The sequence below is a fragment of the Mytilus trossulus genome, chromosome 9 (assembly GCF_036588685.1).
Source record: "Mytilus trossulus isolate FHL-02 chromosome 9, PNRI_Mtr1.1.1.hap1, whole genome shotgun sequence".
NCBI classification, from domain to species: Eukaryota; Metazoa; Mollusca; class Bivalvia; order Mytilida; family Mytilidae; genus Mytilus; species Mytilus trossulus.
In genome coordinates this window covers 16,388,027-16,408,290 of record NC_086381.1, presented here as the reverse complement: position 1 = coordinate 16,408,290, position 20,264 = coordinate 16,388,027, and the positions used below count along the sequence as shown (strand labels likewise).

Here is a 20,264-nt window from a genome sequence, read left to right as displayed (position 1 = left end):
ATTGGAACATGATTCAGATGTGATATAAATAGTGTCTGTCTTCGTTATATTTTGTGCAATAAAAGAGAAAATGAACTTCATTTTCAATATTACCAGGATTACATTGCTGACATACGGTCTAAGGTTTGGAGGAGTACCCTGGTATCGTTCTATTTTAATCTGCAAATGGTGAGATGACACCCTCAATTTTGTTAATGATCTCCTACGCTAAAATTTTGATATGATATTTATATAGATACTTTTTCGAAACCATAATTATCCTTAACTGTCACATAAGTGCGGAGCTCTCCTTCTGATTTCTTGGTCAGTTGATCCTTCCAAAATTTTATGCACGTCTCTTTCAATATTTTCCTGATGGTATTATTTGAAATATTTTCCCCATCATTTAGATTTGCAAAACCAGGAAGAGTTTTTAAAATGTGTTGGAGAAAGCTATACCATGACGATTTATACTGAGAATATAGAGATTTGAATGCTGGTATGCATCTTGTAATAAAGGAAATTATTCTTATTTTTTAGTCTAAGCCAATAATTCAAAACAGACCTCATTAATTAAAAGTACAGTGGAAACCGACCAAGTTAAAATAAGGCTGTACAATTTGTGTTTTTATTTGTGCCGACCAGAATGAATTAACAAAATTTACTGTGTAGCTTTTCACAAGTTAAATTTGAATACATTTTATCCATGCAAATTAGTTGGTTTCCATATCTAAATTTTGCTATCAAGGGATTGAATGAGCTCCAAATTTCACTTCCATATAGAGGAATAAGCTTAATAGCATGCTCAAAAACTTGCATACAGTACTAGTTTTTAAGGTTTTAGAGATAATATGCCTATTGATATTTACATGGTCTAGAGATTTTTCCAAATAGTTGGGAAGGTCATTGATGAAAATCTTAAACAGGTTAGGACTTATGTTATCTCCTTGTATAACTCCAAACTGTGTAGGGAAGAATATAATACAAATTGACAGCGATGCGACGAAAAGTTGAAGAAAAAAAACATTGATTAAGCATAAGATTATCCAGCGGAATCAGATTAAAATCTTAACATCTGCCTTGAAATATACAAACATTCCATTGACAACACCGGATCCGATGGAACTACAAAATTTATTCGGCATTCAGTTGGATTAAACCTTCCGTAACAAATGAAAAGCAATATGTTCAGTAAATATTCCATTAGATAAGGATTTCAATACGGAAATGAAGTCTTCGTATCGCCCTATCTCTTTTAGTTTTGCTTCAATATTTGGCAATAGTTCATAAATATAAAAAGATGTGGTATAATTGCTCATTAGACAATTCTCCAAAAGACAATTCTCCACTGGAGACCAAAATGACACAAAAATCAACAACTATAGGTCATCGGACGGTCTTCAACAATGAGCAAAGTACATACCGCATAGTCAGTATAAAAGGCCCCCTAAATAACAATGTAAAAGAAATTAAAACGAGAAAACTAACGACCTAATAAAGTTCATTTTTAATTCCGTTGCACACCCTTCTTGGACATAATCACCACTGACTTTAAAATTGAAGGACCATCTTTTGAATGCTATAGTTAGTTCTTCTAAATTTATAATTTGGTTTTCACTTGTATAATTTAGATTTTTTACAGGTGCCCTCCAATAATATATATGCAACACTATCGTGCAAAGCAGGTGCAACATATATACACCTGTTTCCTTGGGTTATAAGTTACAGGCAGGTTAAAATGTTTACATAGTAAGCACATTGTCTACAATGTTCAAAGCTAGCAAGATTCCTCTTTCATTCGGATACAATTTAATACAGTTGGTGAACTATGTATTTGAAGCAAGTCTTATTTTCTTCTACCTATAGGATAATGCAGTCTTATAAATACGTTTTGTACCAACACAATTAATTATTTGATACAAAAAAGGTAATACAAATACGGATATCTGTTAGAATCGATGGTCATCCTTTATAAATTACGGTCATCCTTTACAAATTACGATCATCTTGTTACCAATCACGGTCATCCTTGTTTTATGTTACGGTCATCTTGAAAATATTTTACTTACGATTTACGGTCATCTTAGCGATTTTTTCAAATCCAATTTCCTGTTTCATACACATTTCTCGGTAGTAATATGTGATTTCCGTGTGATTCTTTTATACATTTACATCGTATCAATGTATACTTTGTAAAGAAAATGCTTTAGAAACACTTAAACAGGCAATACAAATACTGACCTAATTTTTCATTCGACATCTTGGGATGACCGTGAATGCAGTTACGGTCATCAGCTTTACCCCAGTGAACATTGGCAAACCAGTATTTAACGAGAATATGTGTCAGTAAGACACTATATGATGTTGTGGTTTCAGCTAATACTGCTGTTAACATTTACATACCATTTTTCAGATAATCTTTATTGAAATTACATTTTGGTTTGGGTAGCTGTATGTTCTCAAAGATCTTTACACTGTAATCACATGTACTGTTGTAGTCCCAGCAGATACTGCTGTTAATGCTTACAATGTATACACCTTGTCCTGGTAAATCCTCTACATCAATGCTGAAAAAAATAGATTTTATATTCATCATTGCACAAATGATATTTGTTGAGAAAATGGCTTTTCTGTTCATTGATAATGTAATGAATACACATAATACAATTTTAGTTCACTTTTTAATTAGAACTGCAGAGTAAATGTCTTACCATAAACGAAGGATTCATGGAAAACTAATTTCAAATCAAGCAAAAACTATATTCACAATTTGACTTGACTTTTATTTAATCAACATGTTTATGAAAGTTCTGCCTGTGGACTTAATTTGGCCCAGCTTTAAACATAATATGTATTCACACTCCTTCAAATTTACCTCATTCTAATTATTCCTTCCATTTCAAACAAGTATTGAGACTCTGTAAAAGAGACAAAACATTTGTTAAACAATATTCATTGATGTAAAACAAATGTAATATGTTATGCAAATTTTAACTGTATGAAAAGTAAACTTAGATTTGAAAAAATGAAACAAGCTTTTAACAATAACAATAAAACAAATTCAGAATGCAAGTTCTTGTTATTTTGAAACTTACTCAATCACATTATTTGCATTAATTCAAAATTCGCAATAATTTCCTAATTTACAGTACCGGTATATAGAAACTAATTTTATAAATTTGAAAATAAAAAGAAACCATCTTAAGTAAACATCTCAATACATCAGTATATGCAAATTTATTGTTAAATGTTAAATTTGTTATCATTTATTTAAAAAAAAAAATTTAATAAAGTGTATAAAGATAATCTGAGTAAAATATCAGTTAAATAAGAATAAGAATAACATAAACAATCTTCTATTCACAAAATCCTATACTTACTCCATTTAAAATCAAGGAGAGATTGGGTAAATGTGTATTTTTCTGCTCCAATGATAAGTTTGAAGTCACATGGATCTATGGTAAGATAGATGTTATAATTTCTCTGTGTAATCTCATCTTTTACACAACAGTCCACTGATGTACACTCTTTACTGATGTGACAGTGTATTGGTCCATCTAACACTGCTGGGCTGATTCGTGAGGGGCAGTCTAAAAAATAAAACAAAACAAATGAAGAGGTGTGTATATAGATGACTTTTTTACAAATTGTGACTTAGATGGAGAGTTGTCTCCTTGGCACTCATACCACGTCTTCTTATATCTATCTACCACTGCATCAAGTGTAATACAATATTTCTTAACTAAAGACATTCAAATTTTCAGATTTAAAACATGAGGCTTGCCAACATTTTTTTATATATTGAAAATTTAACTATTGAGTGGAAAATATTGTATCACACTATGTGGTTGAATTTTTTTTTAAATGATGTTATGACAATATGTAAACAAGTTTTTCACTGATCTGCAAAAAGATGTATTCTTTTGGTGTGACATCGTCCAGCATTATTACATTTTTCCATGACATCATATGAGGATTTGACGTCATATTCAAATTTTGACCAATGAAAAACTGCAATAAAAAACAAACCCCATGATGGTTATAAAACAATAATCTACTGGTTGGAACAGCGAAAATCCAGTAAGAACAAGTGTTCGGTAAACAGGAAGTTGTCAAGTGATCAACAGCGTAAATCCAGTAAGAATGACAGAAAGGTCAAAACAACAATTCTATAATGATATAAGTCTCAGAAATAAAACAATAACAAGAATGTGTCCATAGTACATGGATGCCCCACTTGCACTATAACTTTCCATGTTCAGTGGACCGTGAAATTGGGGTCAATACTTTAATTTGGCATTAAATTTAGAAAGATCATATAATAGGGAACATGTGTAGTAAGTTTCAAGTTGATTGAACTTTAACTTCATCAAAATCTACCTTGACCAAAAACTTTAACCTGAGCTTTGCACTATCTGTTTCTATGTTCAGTGGACCATGAAATTGGGGTCAAAACTATAATAAGGCATTAAATTTAGAAAGATCATATCATGGGGAGCATGTGTAGTAAGTTTCAAGTTGAATTTCAACTTCATCAAAAACTACCTTGACTAAAAACTTTATCCTGAGCAGGACAAACGGACGCATGGACAGACGAATGGAGGCACAGACCAGAAAACATAATACCCCTCTACTATCTTAGGTGGGGCATAAAAATATGGCAGTGTATAAAAGAGTCATATAACACTCTAGGGTTTTGTTGAGGAGAAGTGTGCAATATTTAATAAATCTTATATGTGTCGACAGTGCTTACCATTCTTCCATTTACTAGAACCTGATGGAATTATACATTGTGAATCCTTGAGATAAAATCCTAGTCTTGTTTCCTCCAGTAACTGTGATACTTCATACTCTGCCATTGTGGCAGCCTTAAAACTCTTCAGCTGTTTCCATTGGTCAACAGAGAAATCTACAATCAAGATCAAATTCTATTCAACATTGGCCATAAAATAAATGAAACAGAAAAGATAGTATAACAAACAGGCCCAACCCACTTTCATGTTCCTGTCCAAATACAGGAACTTTTTAAATGGTTCTCTTTTGTTGAGGAAGTTGGTAGATCTTTGAAAGTCTTCTCTCTGGTCAATATTTCATTCCAATCCCTTACTTGCTACCACATTTTTGTCTAAAATGTAATTGTTCTAAGAAATCACAAGAATCCAGGACTTATACTTAGTATTACTAACCTTGGATTTGATAATCTTGTTTCCAATCACAGACCACTTTAGGCAGTTCTACTTTATCTAAGATTGTAACAGATTGTGAGCATGGCTGACTGGACTCAAAACAACTGTCAAACTCTAGAGACAGTCTGTATCTGTTGGCCAGGACTAGGTCTTCAATCTTATAACTGGAAGTAGTAGGGTTTAATGTAAGAATAAGAATTATCAAATATTTCTAACTGCAAGGTGTATACAAAAGATTTATGTCCATATTTACAGGCCATTTCTTGAAATCCTTTTAATAGCACTATAGCAATATACTTTAATTTTCATGCTCTTTTAATTTTGGATTATGTACTTTGACAGTAGTTATATATATATTACACTATTCAGTTAACTGTAAGGATATATTAAAATTCAAAGAAACCTCTATTCAATGATAATCATATACAGTTTGAGGAAATTTATATCTCAATATTGCAAAAGTTTTCATTTTCAACAAACTGCAGAGTTCTAGATATGAAACTTTATTTATATATAGAAGTATCACATATGATCCATCTTGGATTGTAAAAATCAGAGAATCTAAGATCCAGATTTTCAATCATATTAGCAAAATCTAATGCAAGAATGCAGATAACTAATTTGAATTTGCATTTAAAAGAAAGAATTTATAAGATTATAATTTATTATTATTATTTTATTTACAAGGGTACATAGTTTTTGCTTGATTTTTAATGTTTTTAAATTGACATTTTAATGGGAGGTAACTCTAAAATAGTGCAATTCCTGAATGAATCTAAATGGAATTTTTCTATTTTGTATTTTAGCCAGAACAAGAATGTGTCCATAGTACACGGATGCCCCACTCACACTATAATTTTCCATGTTCAGTGGACCGTAAAATTGGGGTCAAAACTTTAATTTGGAATTAAAATTAGAAAGATCATACCATAGGGAACATGTGTACTAAGTTTCAAGTAGATGTGACTTTAACTTCATCAAAAACTACCTTGATCAAAAACTTTAACCTGAACTTCGCAATTTCATTTTCTATGTTCAGTTGACCATGAAATTGGGGTCAAAACTATAATTTGGCATTAAAATTAGAAAGATCATATCATGGGGAACATGTGTACTAAGCTTCAAGTGGATTGGACTTCAATTCATCAAAAACTACCTTGACCAAAAACTTTAACCTGAAGTGGGATGAACGAACGGATGAACGAACGGAGGCACAGACCAGAAAACATAATGCCCCTCTACTATCGTAGGTGGGGCATAAAAAACACACAGTGACCCTATCTTTTCTTTTCATATTCTCAAAGCATATCTTCATCTTCTTGTATTTTATTTTACATTTCTATCATTTAGATTAGCTTCTAATCACATAATGCTGATTTTTCCTGTATAATCCATACAAAATGAGTCATTTTGTTATAACCTGCAGCTTGAGAAAATTTGTGGTGACCTATTATTTTTTATACTATGTTTTGGCAAAGTATGAACAAATATTATCATTTTTAATTTAGACTCCCAAACACCTTAAGTATATAAATGAGATCTATAAGCTAGATAAAAAGCATACCTGAATCTAAACACCCCTCTTAACCAGAAAGAATCCTGAGTTCCCCAGCTGTAGTTATACAACATCTGACTGTATTCCATTCGCTCTAATCGGACGGTCAATCTGAGGTCACATGGTTCTAGTTTTATCTGTAGGCTGACAGATCTTTGTAGTATTGGAATGTCTACACAACATTCAATGTCTGTACATGTGTCTGTCACATGACAAGCAGAGTTTAGAGGTAGTGATGCTAAGGGAATGTCTTCTGCACAGGCTGTAAGAAAATAATGTAAATGTGTTAAACAGTAAATATTTGTCAAGGGTTTTACAGACCTGAAGTCTCACCTTTAACTGAATCTGTCAGTGTCAAAGTGTTAGAAAGTGTCAAATTAGGAAAAATAATTTAGCTTCAGGAAGTATTTCTTTGTGTATAAAATGCAATGACTAAAAAACTTTAAACCTAGACTGTACAGTATCTCAATATTAGTGTAACAAAAGGTCAGATATAAGTCATCGATGTCTAAACTTTAAGCTTTCAAATTACTGTTATACATATTCATCCCTACCTGAATTCCAACCATCTGTTTGTGGTTGATATGGTGCTTGACTTCTATTACAGGATTCTGTCAAATACCACCCAAGGTCAAGGTCTCGGAACAGTTTGGAAAGGTCAAGGTTATTCATTGCTGCTGTATTAATACCATGACTGTTCGACCAGGATATTAATGAAAAATCTACAAAATAATAAGTTAGAAAGAAAGAAAAATGATAAATACACAATGATTGAAGGTTTATAACTTCAAATTAAAATATTTCCCCTTTAATAAGGAAAAAGACACCATATATATATATATACTTAAAACTCACTATAAATCAATTGAGAATGCACTTTACAAAAGTATTAACATTCAACCTTAGACCTGGTAAGTTTCCAAATTAATCAGGAATTTCTGCCATAAGAAGTGTTGACCTGACTCTCAAAAATATACAACAAATCAATTATTTTAAGAAGTATTTCTAAGATTCAAGATCTAGTGATATTTTTCAAGACATGGATATCAGTGGAGTTTAGTTTAGTACTGGCAAATTATACTTACTTGGAGTATTAAATCCAGTCTGTTTATTTCTTGTCAGTTTAGGCAGTCTGGTGTGGTCAAACACTTTAGCTGTCCAGTCACATGACTTGTACTTTTCCCAGCACAGTGATATATCCATGGTAACAAGGTATTGGTTCTGACTCTCCAAATCATAGATATTATATCTGATTGTAATAAGTAAATTGTAAAAAAAGATGGAAAGGTTTTATACAACTTCATCACTTCATTATTCAAATTTCTGATCAGTAACACATTTCCGTAATTAATCTTTAAGTTACTGTTTCATGACAAAAAGATGTATCTGTAAAATCGGAAGTGCCCAACTGCTAAAGTATCAGAAATTATTGTGAGGTTTTTATTAATGCCAATAATGTGTATAGGTTAGTATTGCAGAAGTTGAATGAACATAATAAATACTAAATTGATATTGCTAAACTGCACTCACTGGCATGAAATAGAAAACTCACATCATCACATGTACAGTACACTAACCTGATTCTGATAACACTATTTAGTCTAAATTCATGGTCTTTCTCTGAAAAAAATAATGACATTGAAATGTTCAATGGTGTAAAGGACATTATTATCTAATCTAATTATCCAACAGTTTAACAGAGAAAAAAGGATAGCATTTTGATTTCTGTTTTCTTCACTTACATTTAAAAAAAAATTAAATCTTTAAGCCGTAGAAAGAAGTTCACAAAAAATTGTGACCTACGAAGTAATTTCAACACCTTTCATGTCCATATTTTAACTTTAGATACAATTTCAACATTTATTAAAGCAGAAATTCATGTCTTTTTTTATGAAAGATTATGAAGTTCAAAGATATAAACTTGAAAACATGTTTCTAAATCATAATGTATAGGTATATAATATAACCCTCTAAAACAATCCATCAAAAGTAAGAAATCAGATTCATAAAATTGTTTAATTTTGTACAATTTACCAGTAGTGCAGGCTCGATAATATATTTTAGAAGTAACATTCCCTTATATCAGTTGAGATTAGAAAAGTTAACACAGGTTTACAAATTTATACATGAATTTACCACATTTAAATTCAGTGACAATACATCTACAATTAACATTAACTATAATTTACCAAAGTCAAAATCTAGCAGAGATATCGGAAACTGTAGCTTTTCTATTCCAACATTGAGTATTTGTGTATCCTGGTTCAAGTCTAGTACAGCCCGGAATGTCTTTCCAATAAAAGGCACATCCATACAACATTCTACTGAGGTACAGGAACTATGTAAATGGCAGGTCAATGGGTTAGAGGTCAGATTTGGTAGGGTTACATTTTCTGTGCAATCTGAAACAAAACACAACATAGAACTTGATTAACTCTGTTCGATATTACATTTTTTTATTTGAAGTTCTATTAAATCTGTTATAATTATCTTTATCAAAAATATGAAAAAATATTTGTATGAAAATAACAGGACAAACACGTCATTTGCCTCTTGTAAAATTGGTTAAGTACAAAAAAATCAAAGCGCTGTAAGCACTGTAGGCAGTTAACCAAAAACCAAGGCAAACATAATTATGAAGTCTGTAGCAATGTTGCTTCAATATTTTTTTTAAGATTTAAAAGAACAAACATTAAACATTCATATATAATTGTACATTTATGTTCATTTAATGAATTAATCTTTATGGCAAATAATTCATATTTTATCAAGGTTTTCAATAGCAACGCACATGTCCACGAATGGTCATGAGTCTTTCACGAGTCAGCAGTGGTACAAATTTGCAATGATTGCAGTTCTTTAAGTTGATCGCAATTGTTCGTATTAGTTGACTGTTAGTAGTTCAAGTTGTCTTTAGTACGAGCTTATAAAAGTATGAGTGGACTTGCTTTCCTGGAAAGAAAACTAAGTTTGTGTTGAACAGTACAAAAGTTATGAGACACAAATCAGACAAATGTTTACTACTACAGGGATCAACGGTGAGGTCTGACTGACCTGTCCATAGAAAAGGTAAAAGACTTCCACCTTCACCTCAAGTCCGCAATGTCTAAGTTTGGAATAAAATGACAGGTGTTAGGGTCTAGCAAAGTGATATGCATATGAGATTGACCTTGCATGTCATTCAATCTTTTTTGAAATGACAAACAGGAATGAATATGGTTTAGGTGTTGGTATCTCAATCTTTTACAAGTTGTCAAAACACACACAAGAGAGTGTGGGGTGGTCCTAGGGACTACCCCTATTTTTCATTTGATTGTTTATATTGTCCCATACATAAATATATATGGTTTATGGGTGGGAATCTCGACCGTTATCAAGTTTTCAAACAGGAGGGGGTGGGGGCCCCAGTGACTTCCCCTATATTTCATTTGATTTGTTATATTGTCCAATACATAAATATATATGTTTGAGGGGTGGGGATCTCATCTGTTTCTAATTTATCAAACAGGAGTGGGTAGGGTGACCCTAAGGACTCTCCCTATATTCCATTTGATTAGTGCTCATACATTAATATATATGGTTTAATTTAAAGGTGGGAGTTCGACTGTTTCCAATTTCTCAATCAGGAGGGGTAGGGTGACTGCAGGGACTCCCCCTATATTTCATTTGATTTATACATGAGTATATATGGTCAAGGGGTGATGATCTAGAATTTTTCCAAGTTCTCAAACAGGAGGGTGTACAGTGACCATAGATTTCATTTGATTTGTTTTATTTTCCCATTTCATAAATATATATTGTTAAAGATTGTGGATCTAGACCATTATAAATTCTCCAACGACCTCCACCTATATTTCATATGATTTGTTATATTGTCCCATACTTGAATATATATGGTTTAGCATGTTTAGGGTTGGGGATCTTGATCGTTACCAAGTCTTGGTCATTTTGGTCTCTTGTGAATAGTTGTCTCATTGGCAATCATACCACATCTTTTTTTTATATAAGAAACTTCCAGCTATTTTAACTGACCTATCAAAATTGAGAAGAAAAAATACCCCTTAAAATTGCAGAAATATGTTTAACTTGAAAAGCATTTAACATACATTACCAACATTTATCACTGATAAAGAAAATTTATACTGTTACCAGGAACATATATATTGTTAGATAAACTGTTCCCAACTGTCACATTATATTGGATTTTGACATTAAAATTGGTGTACAAAATATTTTCTGATTTTTCTTTCTTTTGGTTTTCAATTCTAGTGTTTATATTTATTTACCATGCATAGATGTATTTTGTCACCTGTCTGGATTTTTTTAGTTTAAAGCCAAAACCCGGGATTACCCTTATCCGCTTCCGGAATCGGATCCGATATTGTAGTGTTCTCGCGGCAGCCATTTTATTTTGAATGTTGTTTTTGACAGATAGTGAGATACGATTTTGCTTGGATTTACACATTATTTATCGGCTATTTTCTAGATAAAGCTAGCGGTTGAACAAATTGAACATGAATAGTTTATATATACGATGAAAATAAGTTTGAGATCGTTTATTAGGAAACTTTGGTAAAAATGTTTGCAAAGTTATTTTTTCTTTTAAGGTCCGTCAGTCGTAGCTAGTAACTTGGGCAAGTAGAAAGTCTGACTGCAAAAGTGGAAGGTCGCAGACATCGGACCACCACTAATTTAAACACCTGCGTCCAAATTGAAAAGAAATTTCGTCTTCTAATTCAAAATTGCCGCCAATCGCGTGATCAGTTGAACTGACGTATATATACGTAGTTGACTACGTATTGACGACAAACAATATTCCTACGACTTTTGCAATTTGGGAAATCTAAACTACTTGTCTTTAGAGATTTTCGGCCATTAAATATTTCATACATTTGTTCTTTGACAGCTTAGCCAAAAGCTCAGGGAATAATAAGCTACATAAGGATTCCTAATGTGCTCTACTTCCTATGTGCAACTTCAAAACTTTTGGGAAAATCGACGATCATTTAAGGTTTTTCTGGTTATATTTTTTGTAATCCAGAATGAAAAGTATGAAAAAACTGTCCAATAAGTTATAAATAATATAGTAGACAGCTAGATGATAACAATGGCATGTATTTCAGCATTTATTGGGTAGCACACAAAACCAGGGTGCTCGCATAAGGCAGCTTAACTGCCTAAAAACTCAGTAATATTAAACTTCAATAATTTAAAACTAATAATAAGGCTATAATCACAGAAAAGTCATCTGCTTTAAATATTCTAATCTTGTAATTATTGAAAAATTGAATTCATTACCTTTAATCCAGCCATTAGTACTATTTTGTCTAGTACACATTGGAGTATTCAGATAGTTGGTCATGTCTAATTGCTGTAACAACTCTGACGTGTAATAATCAGGTAGCACTGTACCAGGTATCTGGTTCCTTTCTTTGGTCCATTGGTCAAGAGAGAAATCTAAAAGAATAAATCAGGTTAAATGAATTTTATTAATTGTTGACACAGAATTAGGACAAGACAGAAAGAATATAAAAAGAAACAAGACCTATGTGTCCATTCAGTACATTTTTAGTTTTAAAATTAATTATGTAACCTTGAACTTATACATTTCACATTTCAGTTTATGATATGGCATATATGTCATTAAAGATTGCATATTTTGGCTTTAACATTGATTCACTGATAGGGTCTTTGCATCGGAACTAAACACATTTATTTCTAAAATACAGTTGTTGACATGACACGGGTTATGTTCTTCTCATATATTTTATGATAGTATGATACTAAACCCCTAACGGGAGGGATTGTACCTGATATTCATATGATGAAGACAAAATCTTTCAATCAGTTTAATTGAGGTCTGGAGCTGGCATGTCAGTTAACTGCTAGTAGTCTGTTGTTATTCATGTATTATTATCATTTTATTTATTTTCTTTTGTTACATCTTTTGACATCGGACTCAGACTTCTCTTGAACTGAATTTTAATGTGTGTATTGTTATTCTTTTACTTTTCTACATTGGCTAGAGGTATAGGGGGAGGGTTGAGATCTCATAAACATGTTTAACTCGCCGCAATTTTGCGCCTGTCCCAAGTCAGGAGCCTCTGGCCTTTGTTAGTCTTGTATGATTTTAAATTTTAGTTTCTTGTGTATAATTCGGAGTTTAGTATGACATCCATTATCACTGTACTATTATGCATATTTTTAGGGGCCAGCTGAAGGACACCTCAGGGACAAAACTTAAAGGGGGCCCAGTCGCCCATGGCTCCTAGATTTTGAGCTGGGCCCCTAAACTTTCAGTTAAATTTCAGTTGAACATATAGAAACTAATTATGAAATATCTGGTCTGGGCTCCTTGCTTGAAATTCCCAAGGTTAGTCCCTGCACCTACGGGTGCGGGAATTCTCGCTACATTGAAGACCCATTGGTTGCCTTCGGCTGTTGTTTGCTCTATGGTCGGATGGTTGTCGCTTTGACATATTCACCATTTCCTTTCTCAATTTTATGTCCTATGTCAGCAATCTAGTCATTGGTTTTCTTCAGTTACTGTGGATTCATTTATTTCCGAGGTTACCAATTTTCATGGATTAAGGAAAAATTACATATTCATGGATACTTAATTTCATGGTTTTGCTGGAGTGTGCATACAAGCCTATAGGAAATTTGTCAGTGGTTGAAAATTTAATTTGGCAGTTCACCTGTATATATGATCCAAGATAATTGGAATCTAACAAATAATAATAAAACCAAAGTATCTCAAAAGTTTTTGCATCCTTATTCCAGTAGTTTGGTTGCTGTCTCAATGATGAATACTCTATATCTCGTTTTATATATACGATTAACATCTCACCTTTGACCTTGTAATCCTCCGTCCAAGTGCAAGTTTTCTTGGGTAATCTGACATTATGAAGGATTGGTATTCTGAGGTTACAATTACTGCTGCTCTCCACACAAAAACTGAAGGTCAAATTCATCACGTACATTCCTTCATCTTTGAAGTCGTACATGCTGTATCTGAGGAAACAAAAACTTTACATGCTAAAAAGTCATGTTAACTATATATATGGAAATAACGTTATACATGTATTACAGGAAGCAGACATCATAATTGCTGCAATTTTTTAGCCAAAAAAACTAAATATGTGCTCTATATTAGTTTTATATTGGGATTGTGACCTTTTTCTATGCTTGATAAAAAAAATTGACATACATGTAAAATTATTTATCATTACTTGTTAGATACCAATTTTTTAGGATTTCAAGGGTAAAGATGAGCCCCAAAATTATATTTTCAGCGAAAGAAAATTGTGCTTAAGGTGGTACCCAACACTTTAACTAATATTAATTTGGCTGGTTTAATTTTCATAAAATTTTGTTAAAGTATTTACTTTGACCTTTTAACAAAAATATAAAAATTTCAAAAAGTTTGAACCAACCATTTTGTCTGAAAAATTACACTGTTTATATAGCAGTTTGACAAACACCAATTTTGATCATTGAGAAGCTTAATATTCTCTTACAACACAACGTTATTAAAACGTTTAGCTGACTTTACAGAGTTATCTCCCTGTAGTGTTAGGTACCACCTTAAGGTTTATATGTAGACTAATGAAATTGAATATTTGTGAAAATGTTAGTTTTATTTAAACCATGAAAATTGGTACCCAAGAAAATAAATGAATCCATAGTATTATCAAAGTAGGAGTTAATTTATTCTTGACTTACTCAGATCTCAGTAGTCCAAGCAGGTTAAAATTCTCAGTTTTACCATAAGTGTAGTCCAGTAGTTTGTACTGGTTATGCATCTTCTCTATACCCACAGATAGTGTTTCATAACAGGGATCCAGTCTGATGTATGCATCAAATGTTTTATTGAGCAGTGGTATATGGACACAGCAGTTTATATCTGTACATGTATCTGATATGTGGCATACAATGTTGTTTGGGAGATCTGGAACGGCTATTGTAGTTGGACATTCTGAAAGAAACATTTCAAATTATCTCTGTGTTGATCTTTCTTAAGAGCAATATGCATTCGTTTATTTAAGAATTTGTCAATTCAAATAGATAACAGGAGATCTTTCCAATTTTACAAAATTGTTACCTATCATTCGCATGAGAGATTTATTTAAAGTCAGGTATACATATAACAGTACAAAATAATATCTGTAGAGCTTTAACCAACATACAAATATACCATAAAGAGAAGAATATCAAAATCAAATTGCCCAAATAACACAGCCTCGTTTACAATAAATCATTTTCCTGAAATGAATCAAAGCTGCTTTTTATGAATGTTCATATCAACATTTCCATATTTATTTCAAAAAAGCTCTTGTAACATACTTCTTTGCAATGGCCACATGTATCAACAGCAGTGTATATAATGGTAAATGATTTCTATTGAAATTAGTCATGAAGTATGCGTTTGTGTCTTAATTTTGTCAAAATGATATTACATAAAAAAAAGTTTTAATTGAACATAAATAGGTCAATAAAAAATGACTTCTATTATAATTTTCATGAATGCCTACCACTCTTCCATCCTTTAATATTTGGAGTGAATAATGGTCCATTCAGTTTACATTGTTCACCCTTCATATAGGCCGCCACATTAAGATCAGAGAGAAGTTTAGATGTCATGTATGGTGCCAAGGTTGGTGTGGCAGTAAAACTTTCATTCTTCATCCACTGGTCAAGTGAGAATCCTACAAAACATAACATAGACAATAAGCTTAATCAGAAATCTAGTAAATTATTATTTTTAGTTTGTTCATACATTATATGTTGTACTTAAACATCACTGTGATAGGTTAGGGGAGGGTTGCCACCTTCATAGTTTTCCTGATTGAATTGTTTTACATTTGTCATTTCAGGGCCTTTTATAACTGACTGTGTGGTGTGGGATTTGCTGATTGTTGAAGACCATTCTGTGACCTATAGTTGTTTCTTTCTATGTCATTTGGTTTCTTGTGGAGCGTTGTCTCATTAGCAATCATACCACATCTTCTTTTCATATCACATAGTATAGCTTTGGAGACTAATAATAAAACAACTTTAATTCTTTTGAACCACAAACTTATGATTATTTGCTCTCACAAACTCCATTTGTGGTCTCTTTGCATCCTTTAATTACTTGTGCAAAATCTTCAACAAGACAAAAACTATCAATATTTGATAATTACCTTTCATGGAGAAGTCTGTGTTCCAATCACATGCTGGTTTAGGTAGTCTGTACTTGTTAAAGGCACTGACAGTTACATAACAAGGTCCTTCAACTTCAAAACATACTTTCAAGGTCATATCAAATAAGTACTGTCCTTCAGTTTCCAAATCAGAAATAGTAAACCTGTAATAAGATTTGTAACATAAATCCATCACTGAAAATATCGACTGACTGAAAATTTAACATACATAAATCATTTTTAAAGGAACACATGAAAATGAAGGTGAAATTCCTATTGAATTATAAAAAGCTGAGCAACCATGAAACATTTAAAAATTGCACCAAAATAATAGGTATTATGATGTAATTACAGTTAAAGTTTAGCAGACAAAAATTTAATTGAAATGTAACACCAAGAAAAATTAAATAAGGTGAACAAGTTAGATTACTAAACATAACAACTAGTATGTTTATCAATTGTCCTGGTAATCTGACATTCAAATACATTTGGGTTGGCTTCTATATCTTCCAAATCAATCAAAATACCAATTAAGAAGAAATATTCACACTGACTAAACTCTGTACCACTTTTGCACAGATTGTCCATATTTCTATATATGTTCTACTGGTATACACTTACTCTAATCTGACAAAACCAAACAGCCAGACGTGAACAGGTTGTCCCCACTCATAATCAAACAGAAGTCGATCAAATTTCAGTTGTTCTATACCAACAGTCAATTTAAACAAGCAGGGTTCAAAGTTCACAAATGTTCTGAATGATCTACCGATCTGTTCTGCAGTAACACAGCATTCTACTGCTGTACATGTATTGTGTATGTTGCATGTTGCTGGGCCTGTATTGTTGGGTAATACTGCCATTGGTAACTTACAATCTAAAATTATAATTCATAAGATATACCTGTGCTATTTGAGAGAAGAAAAAACATTCAAAAATTGTACAATGAACAATAAATGTAGTAATGTAGTAATATTATAAACTACAATAAAATACACATGAAACAAAGCTACATATTATCTAGTCCTTGTCCTGTTAATTGTTTATTTAAGGCATTTTATAATTTTGAGTCAAATCAGTGAACAAGAATTGGACAGCTATTGTCCTTTGAAAGATTTCTGGGTTTCTTTTTTCTTATCCCCCCTTTTATCGATCTATATATACTGTACCATTGTTCCAACCATTTACACTAGGACTGAATGGTGACCGATTCGGATCACACTGGCTGTCCTGTAGAAACTCTGTAATTCGCAATTTGTCCATTAAACTCTTCATCTCATTTGTGTTCAGGGGATGATCTGGTGATAGTCTTTTTTCACTTAAGAATCTTTCAAAGGAGAAATCTACAAAGAGAATATCCTAGTTGTTATTTTGCAAGCATTGAATGTGCATATATTTTGAATATATGTGTTTGACTCAGATTGACATCTTGTCTCTGATCAATGTCTGTTCCTAAAATCAACCTCCAAATCTGACGTGACGACAGATAATTTTAAAATCACCCCTATCTGTCAATGTATTTGCAAACAGGTAGACGGTGTCTAACAAATCCAAAAATTGCCCAAACTTCACAACTTATCAAATATAAAGTCATAACATATAAACATACACACAACAAGACCGACAGACAAGATGAAAGCAATAAAGCCCCACTTTAAGAGTGTGGGCATAATTACTAGAAATATTTAATATGTATGCTTACTAGGATCTATGAAATCACTCTTCCAATCACAAACAGCCTTAGATAGCCTGGCATTCTTCAGAACTGGTATACTGACTACACAAGGACCGTGTGATTCAAAACATATACTCAGGTTCAGGCTGACCATGAACTTCTTCTCACTTTCCAAGTCTTCTACTTGGTAACTAAAAAGTATTTGGAACATGTATATATCAATAATTGATTTTGCAAATAATTTAACCAAAAAAGTATGGAATATGTATATATCTATAAATGACCTGAAATCAAATTCAAGCAAAAAGTAACAGAACATTCACTTTGTTAGAACTTAACACATAGTTGCTGAAAAAATGTCAACAGTTCATTTTCATTCCTCCACATTGCTTTCTTGTCATTTGGGAAATTCTGTTCTTTTACGGTAATAATAAAATAAGCATGAAAAATGTTTGAAGTGTAAATTTTTTTGTAATGGTTGCCATTTGAAAATCATGAATATAGTTGTATTTGAAATATGAAAGATTTTTAAGAAAAAAATTAAGAAACAACTTTCAGATTTACTATTCGTTACTTTATTTTATGATTTTTGAACTCCCTAATTCATAAATGATGCAAAAATAGTAAGTTTTCTAAAACTTACTCCAAGTGGACAACTCCATGAAGTTTGACATGCTCTATTGAACCAAAGTGATAATCAAACAGACTGGTATTGACACTCAATTTCTCTATCCCTATGCTCATCTTTCTGTTACAGGGATCCAGACTGACATATGTTTTAATGGTTCTACCAATCAATTCTACGTCTGAACAACATGTGACACCAGTACAATAGTCATACAGATGACAGAATGTGTTGTTAGGGAGTGGGCTCAGTGAAACTGGCTTGGGACATCCTAAAATATAGAGATATCGATCGATTAATAACTGTAAACCAATTTATTTTGGGGCTTCTTTATTTTATGTTAAGTTCTTTCTAGTCAACATCATAGTGATTTCTTCTCTTGATTTTCTCATTTTTTTATACATTTATAAAAGGGAAGGTAAAATTTGACATATTACAGACAATATAAACACTCTGTTAGTCCTTTAACACTATGAAGTTCCTATTTACCTTTATTCCAACCATCTTTGTTGGGGAAGTATGGTAGATTTCCTCTGTCACACTGGTTATCCAGAAGGAATGGAGCAATACCTAGATCGTGAAGTAATTCGGACGTTGTATGGGACTCCAATTTCTTCAATGATGAACTGAGACCAAGATCAGTTAAGTATGACCTCAATGAAAAATCTGAAAAGAAGTTAATTTTTCTGATTTGATAATGTTATTCATGTTGAAAAAGATTTTAACCACAGATTGAACCTAAATGTTGATGCCAGTAAGGCCAACGACAGAATCTAGGAATTGTCACATAAAAGAGTTTGTTTTGTTGTTTCATATAAAAGTGCACAATTAAGTTGATAAACAGAAAAATAAAAGCATAGGTTCTAAATCCCCTATACCATTCATAATTTTATTTGCTGTTTTTTGTGCTCATTTTGTGCACATTTAAAAAGGCAAACAAACAATTAACTAAATTTTTACTTTCAAATCACAATTAATCCTTAAATTACCTTGAATTTTATAATCTGTGTTCCAGTTACAAGTCTGCTTTGGTAATTTAGTTGACTTGAAGAGATGAAGATGTAGCTCACAAGGACCTGACGATTCTAGACATATGGACACATTCATATTAAAAACAAATACATCATCACTGGCCAAATCATCTATGGTAAAGCTAGAATAAAAATGTCATCTAGTATCAATTATGTTATAAAATATGACTGAAGAATATTTTTTTTCAGTTTCTTAAATCTTCATTATGTCATAAATATATATTCATTTTGATAGTAGAAACTTTTTCTAAAATCATGTTTTTTCAAATAGGTTTTTCCTTATCTTGAACATGTGCTTTAAATGAAAATTATGTGCTTTTTATTGTTTTAAATGAAACTTATGTGCTTTTTATTGTTTTAAATGAAACTTATGTGCTTTTTATTTTTTTTAAATGGAAATCATCATATGTTTTGGTGGCACAAAACAATTACCAGGCTTTGTTTTTCAATTTTTAAGGTAAATCATCTTTCAAATCTATTTACATTTGTTCTTATTTCAAATGGAAACTCTTTTTATGAAGAAAGTGAGTTTCACAATGGGATATCTTGATACTGTTTAGTTGTAAAATTCCTTGTTTTTATCCTTGTCCTTTGAGATATAGTAGTGAAATTTTCAAAAACCATATATACTGTATCAAATTATAAATAACAAGTGGAACTGCGAGCTACTGCTCACTGATGATACCCCAGCCGCAAGTGGATAATATAAATAGTGTAAAAATATGCAAGTGTTCGGAAAACAGGAAGTTGTCGATTGATGAATCTGAAAACGCATCACACGGTACAGCTGACTTATATAAATCCTGAAACCTAATTTCAGAAATCCTTGTATTGTAGTTCCTGAGAAAAATGTGACGAAAATTTTCAACTTGGCTATCATTTGTAAAATCATACAAGTGTTCGGTAAACAGGAAGTTGTCAAGTGATTAATCTGAAAACTCATCACACGGTATAGCTGACTTAGATAAACCCTGAAACCAAATTTCAGAAATCCTTGTATTGTAATTCCTGAGAAAAATGTGACGAAA

General features: G+C 32.0%; 1 protein-coding gene across 1 annotated transcript in view; it reads right to left on the bottom strand.

Moving 5' to 3' along the window:
- The window catches only part of LOC134684329 (uncharacterized), a 108,007-nt gene that overhangs the window by 23,022 nt on the left and 64,721 nt on the right, over window positions 1-20,264 (bottom strand). Inside the window, exons 69-89 of the mRNA XM_063543618.1 lie at window positions 19,195-19,358; window positions 18,695-18,871; window positions 18,224-18,476; window positions 17,608-17,771; window positions 17,075-17,248; window positions 16,527-16,782; window positions 15,906-16,069; window positions 15,255-15,428; window positions 14,446-14,698; window positions 13,571-13,734; window positions 12,019-12,177; window positions 8,910-9,122; window positions 8,298-8,340; window positions 7,806-7,969; window positions 7,275-7,442; window positions 6,730-6,982; window positions 5,166-5,329; window positions 4,733-4,888; window positions 3,360-3,569; window positions 2,855-2,897; window positions 2,383-2,546 (exon numbers count right to left, since the gene is read on the bottom strand). Of these exons, the coding sequence (XP_063399688.1) occupies window positions 2,383-2,546; window positions 2,855-2,897; window positions 3,360-3,569; window positions 4,733-4,888; window positions 5,166-5,329; window positions 6,730-6,982; window positions 7,275-7,442; window positions 7,806-7,969; window positions 8,298-8,340; window positions 8,910-9,122; window positions 12,019-12,177; window positions 13,571-13,734; window positions 14,446-14,698; window positions 15,255-15,428; window positions 15,906-16,069; window positions 16,527-16,782; window positions 17,075-17,248; window positions 17,608-17,771; window positions 18,224-18,476; window positions 18,695-18,871; window positions 19,195-19,358 (3,680 nt within the window). The remainder of the gene's footprint in view (window positions 1-2,382; window positions 2,547-2,854; window positions 2,898-3,359; window positions 3,570-4,732; window positions 4,889-5,165; window positions 5,330-6,729; window positions 6,983-7,274; window positions 7,443-7,805; window positions 7,970-8,297; window positions 8,341-8,909; window positions 9,123-12,018; window positions 12,178-13,570; window positions 13,735-14,445; window positions 14,699-15,254; window positions 15,429-15,905; window positions 16,070-16,526; window positions 16,783-17,074; window positions 17,249-17,607; window positions 17,772-18,223; window positions 18,477-18,694; window positions 18,872-19,194; window positions 19,359-20,264) is intronic.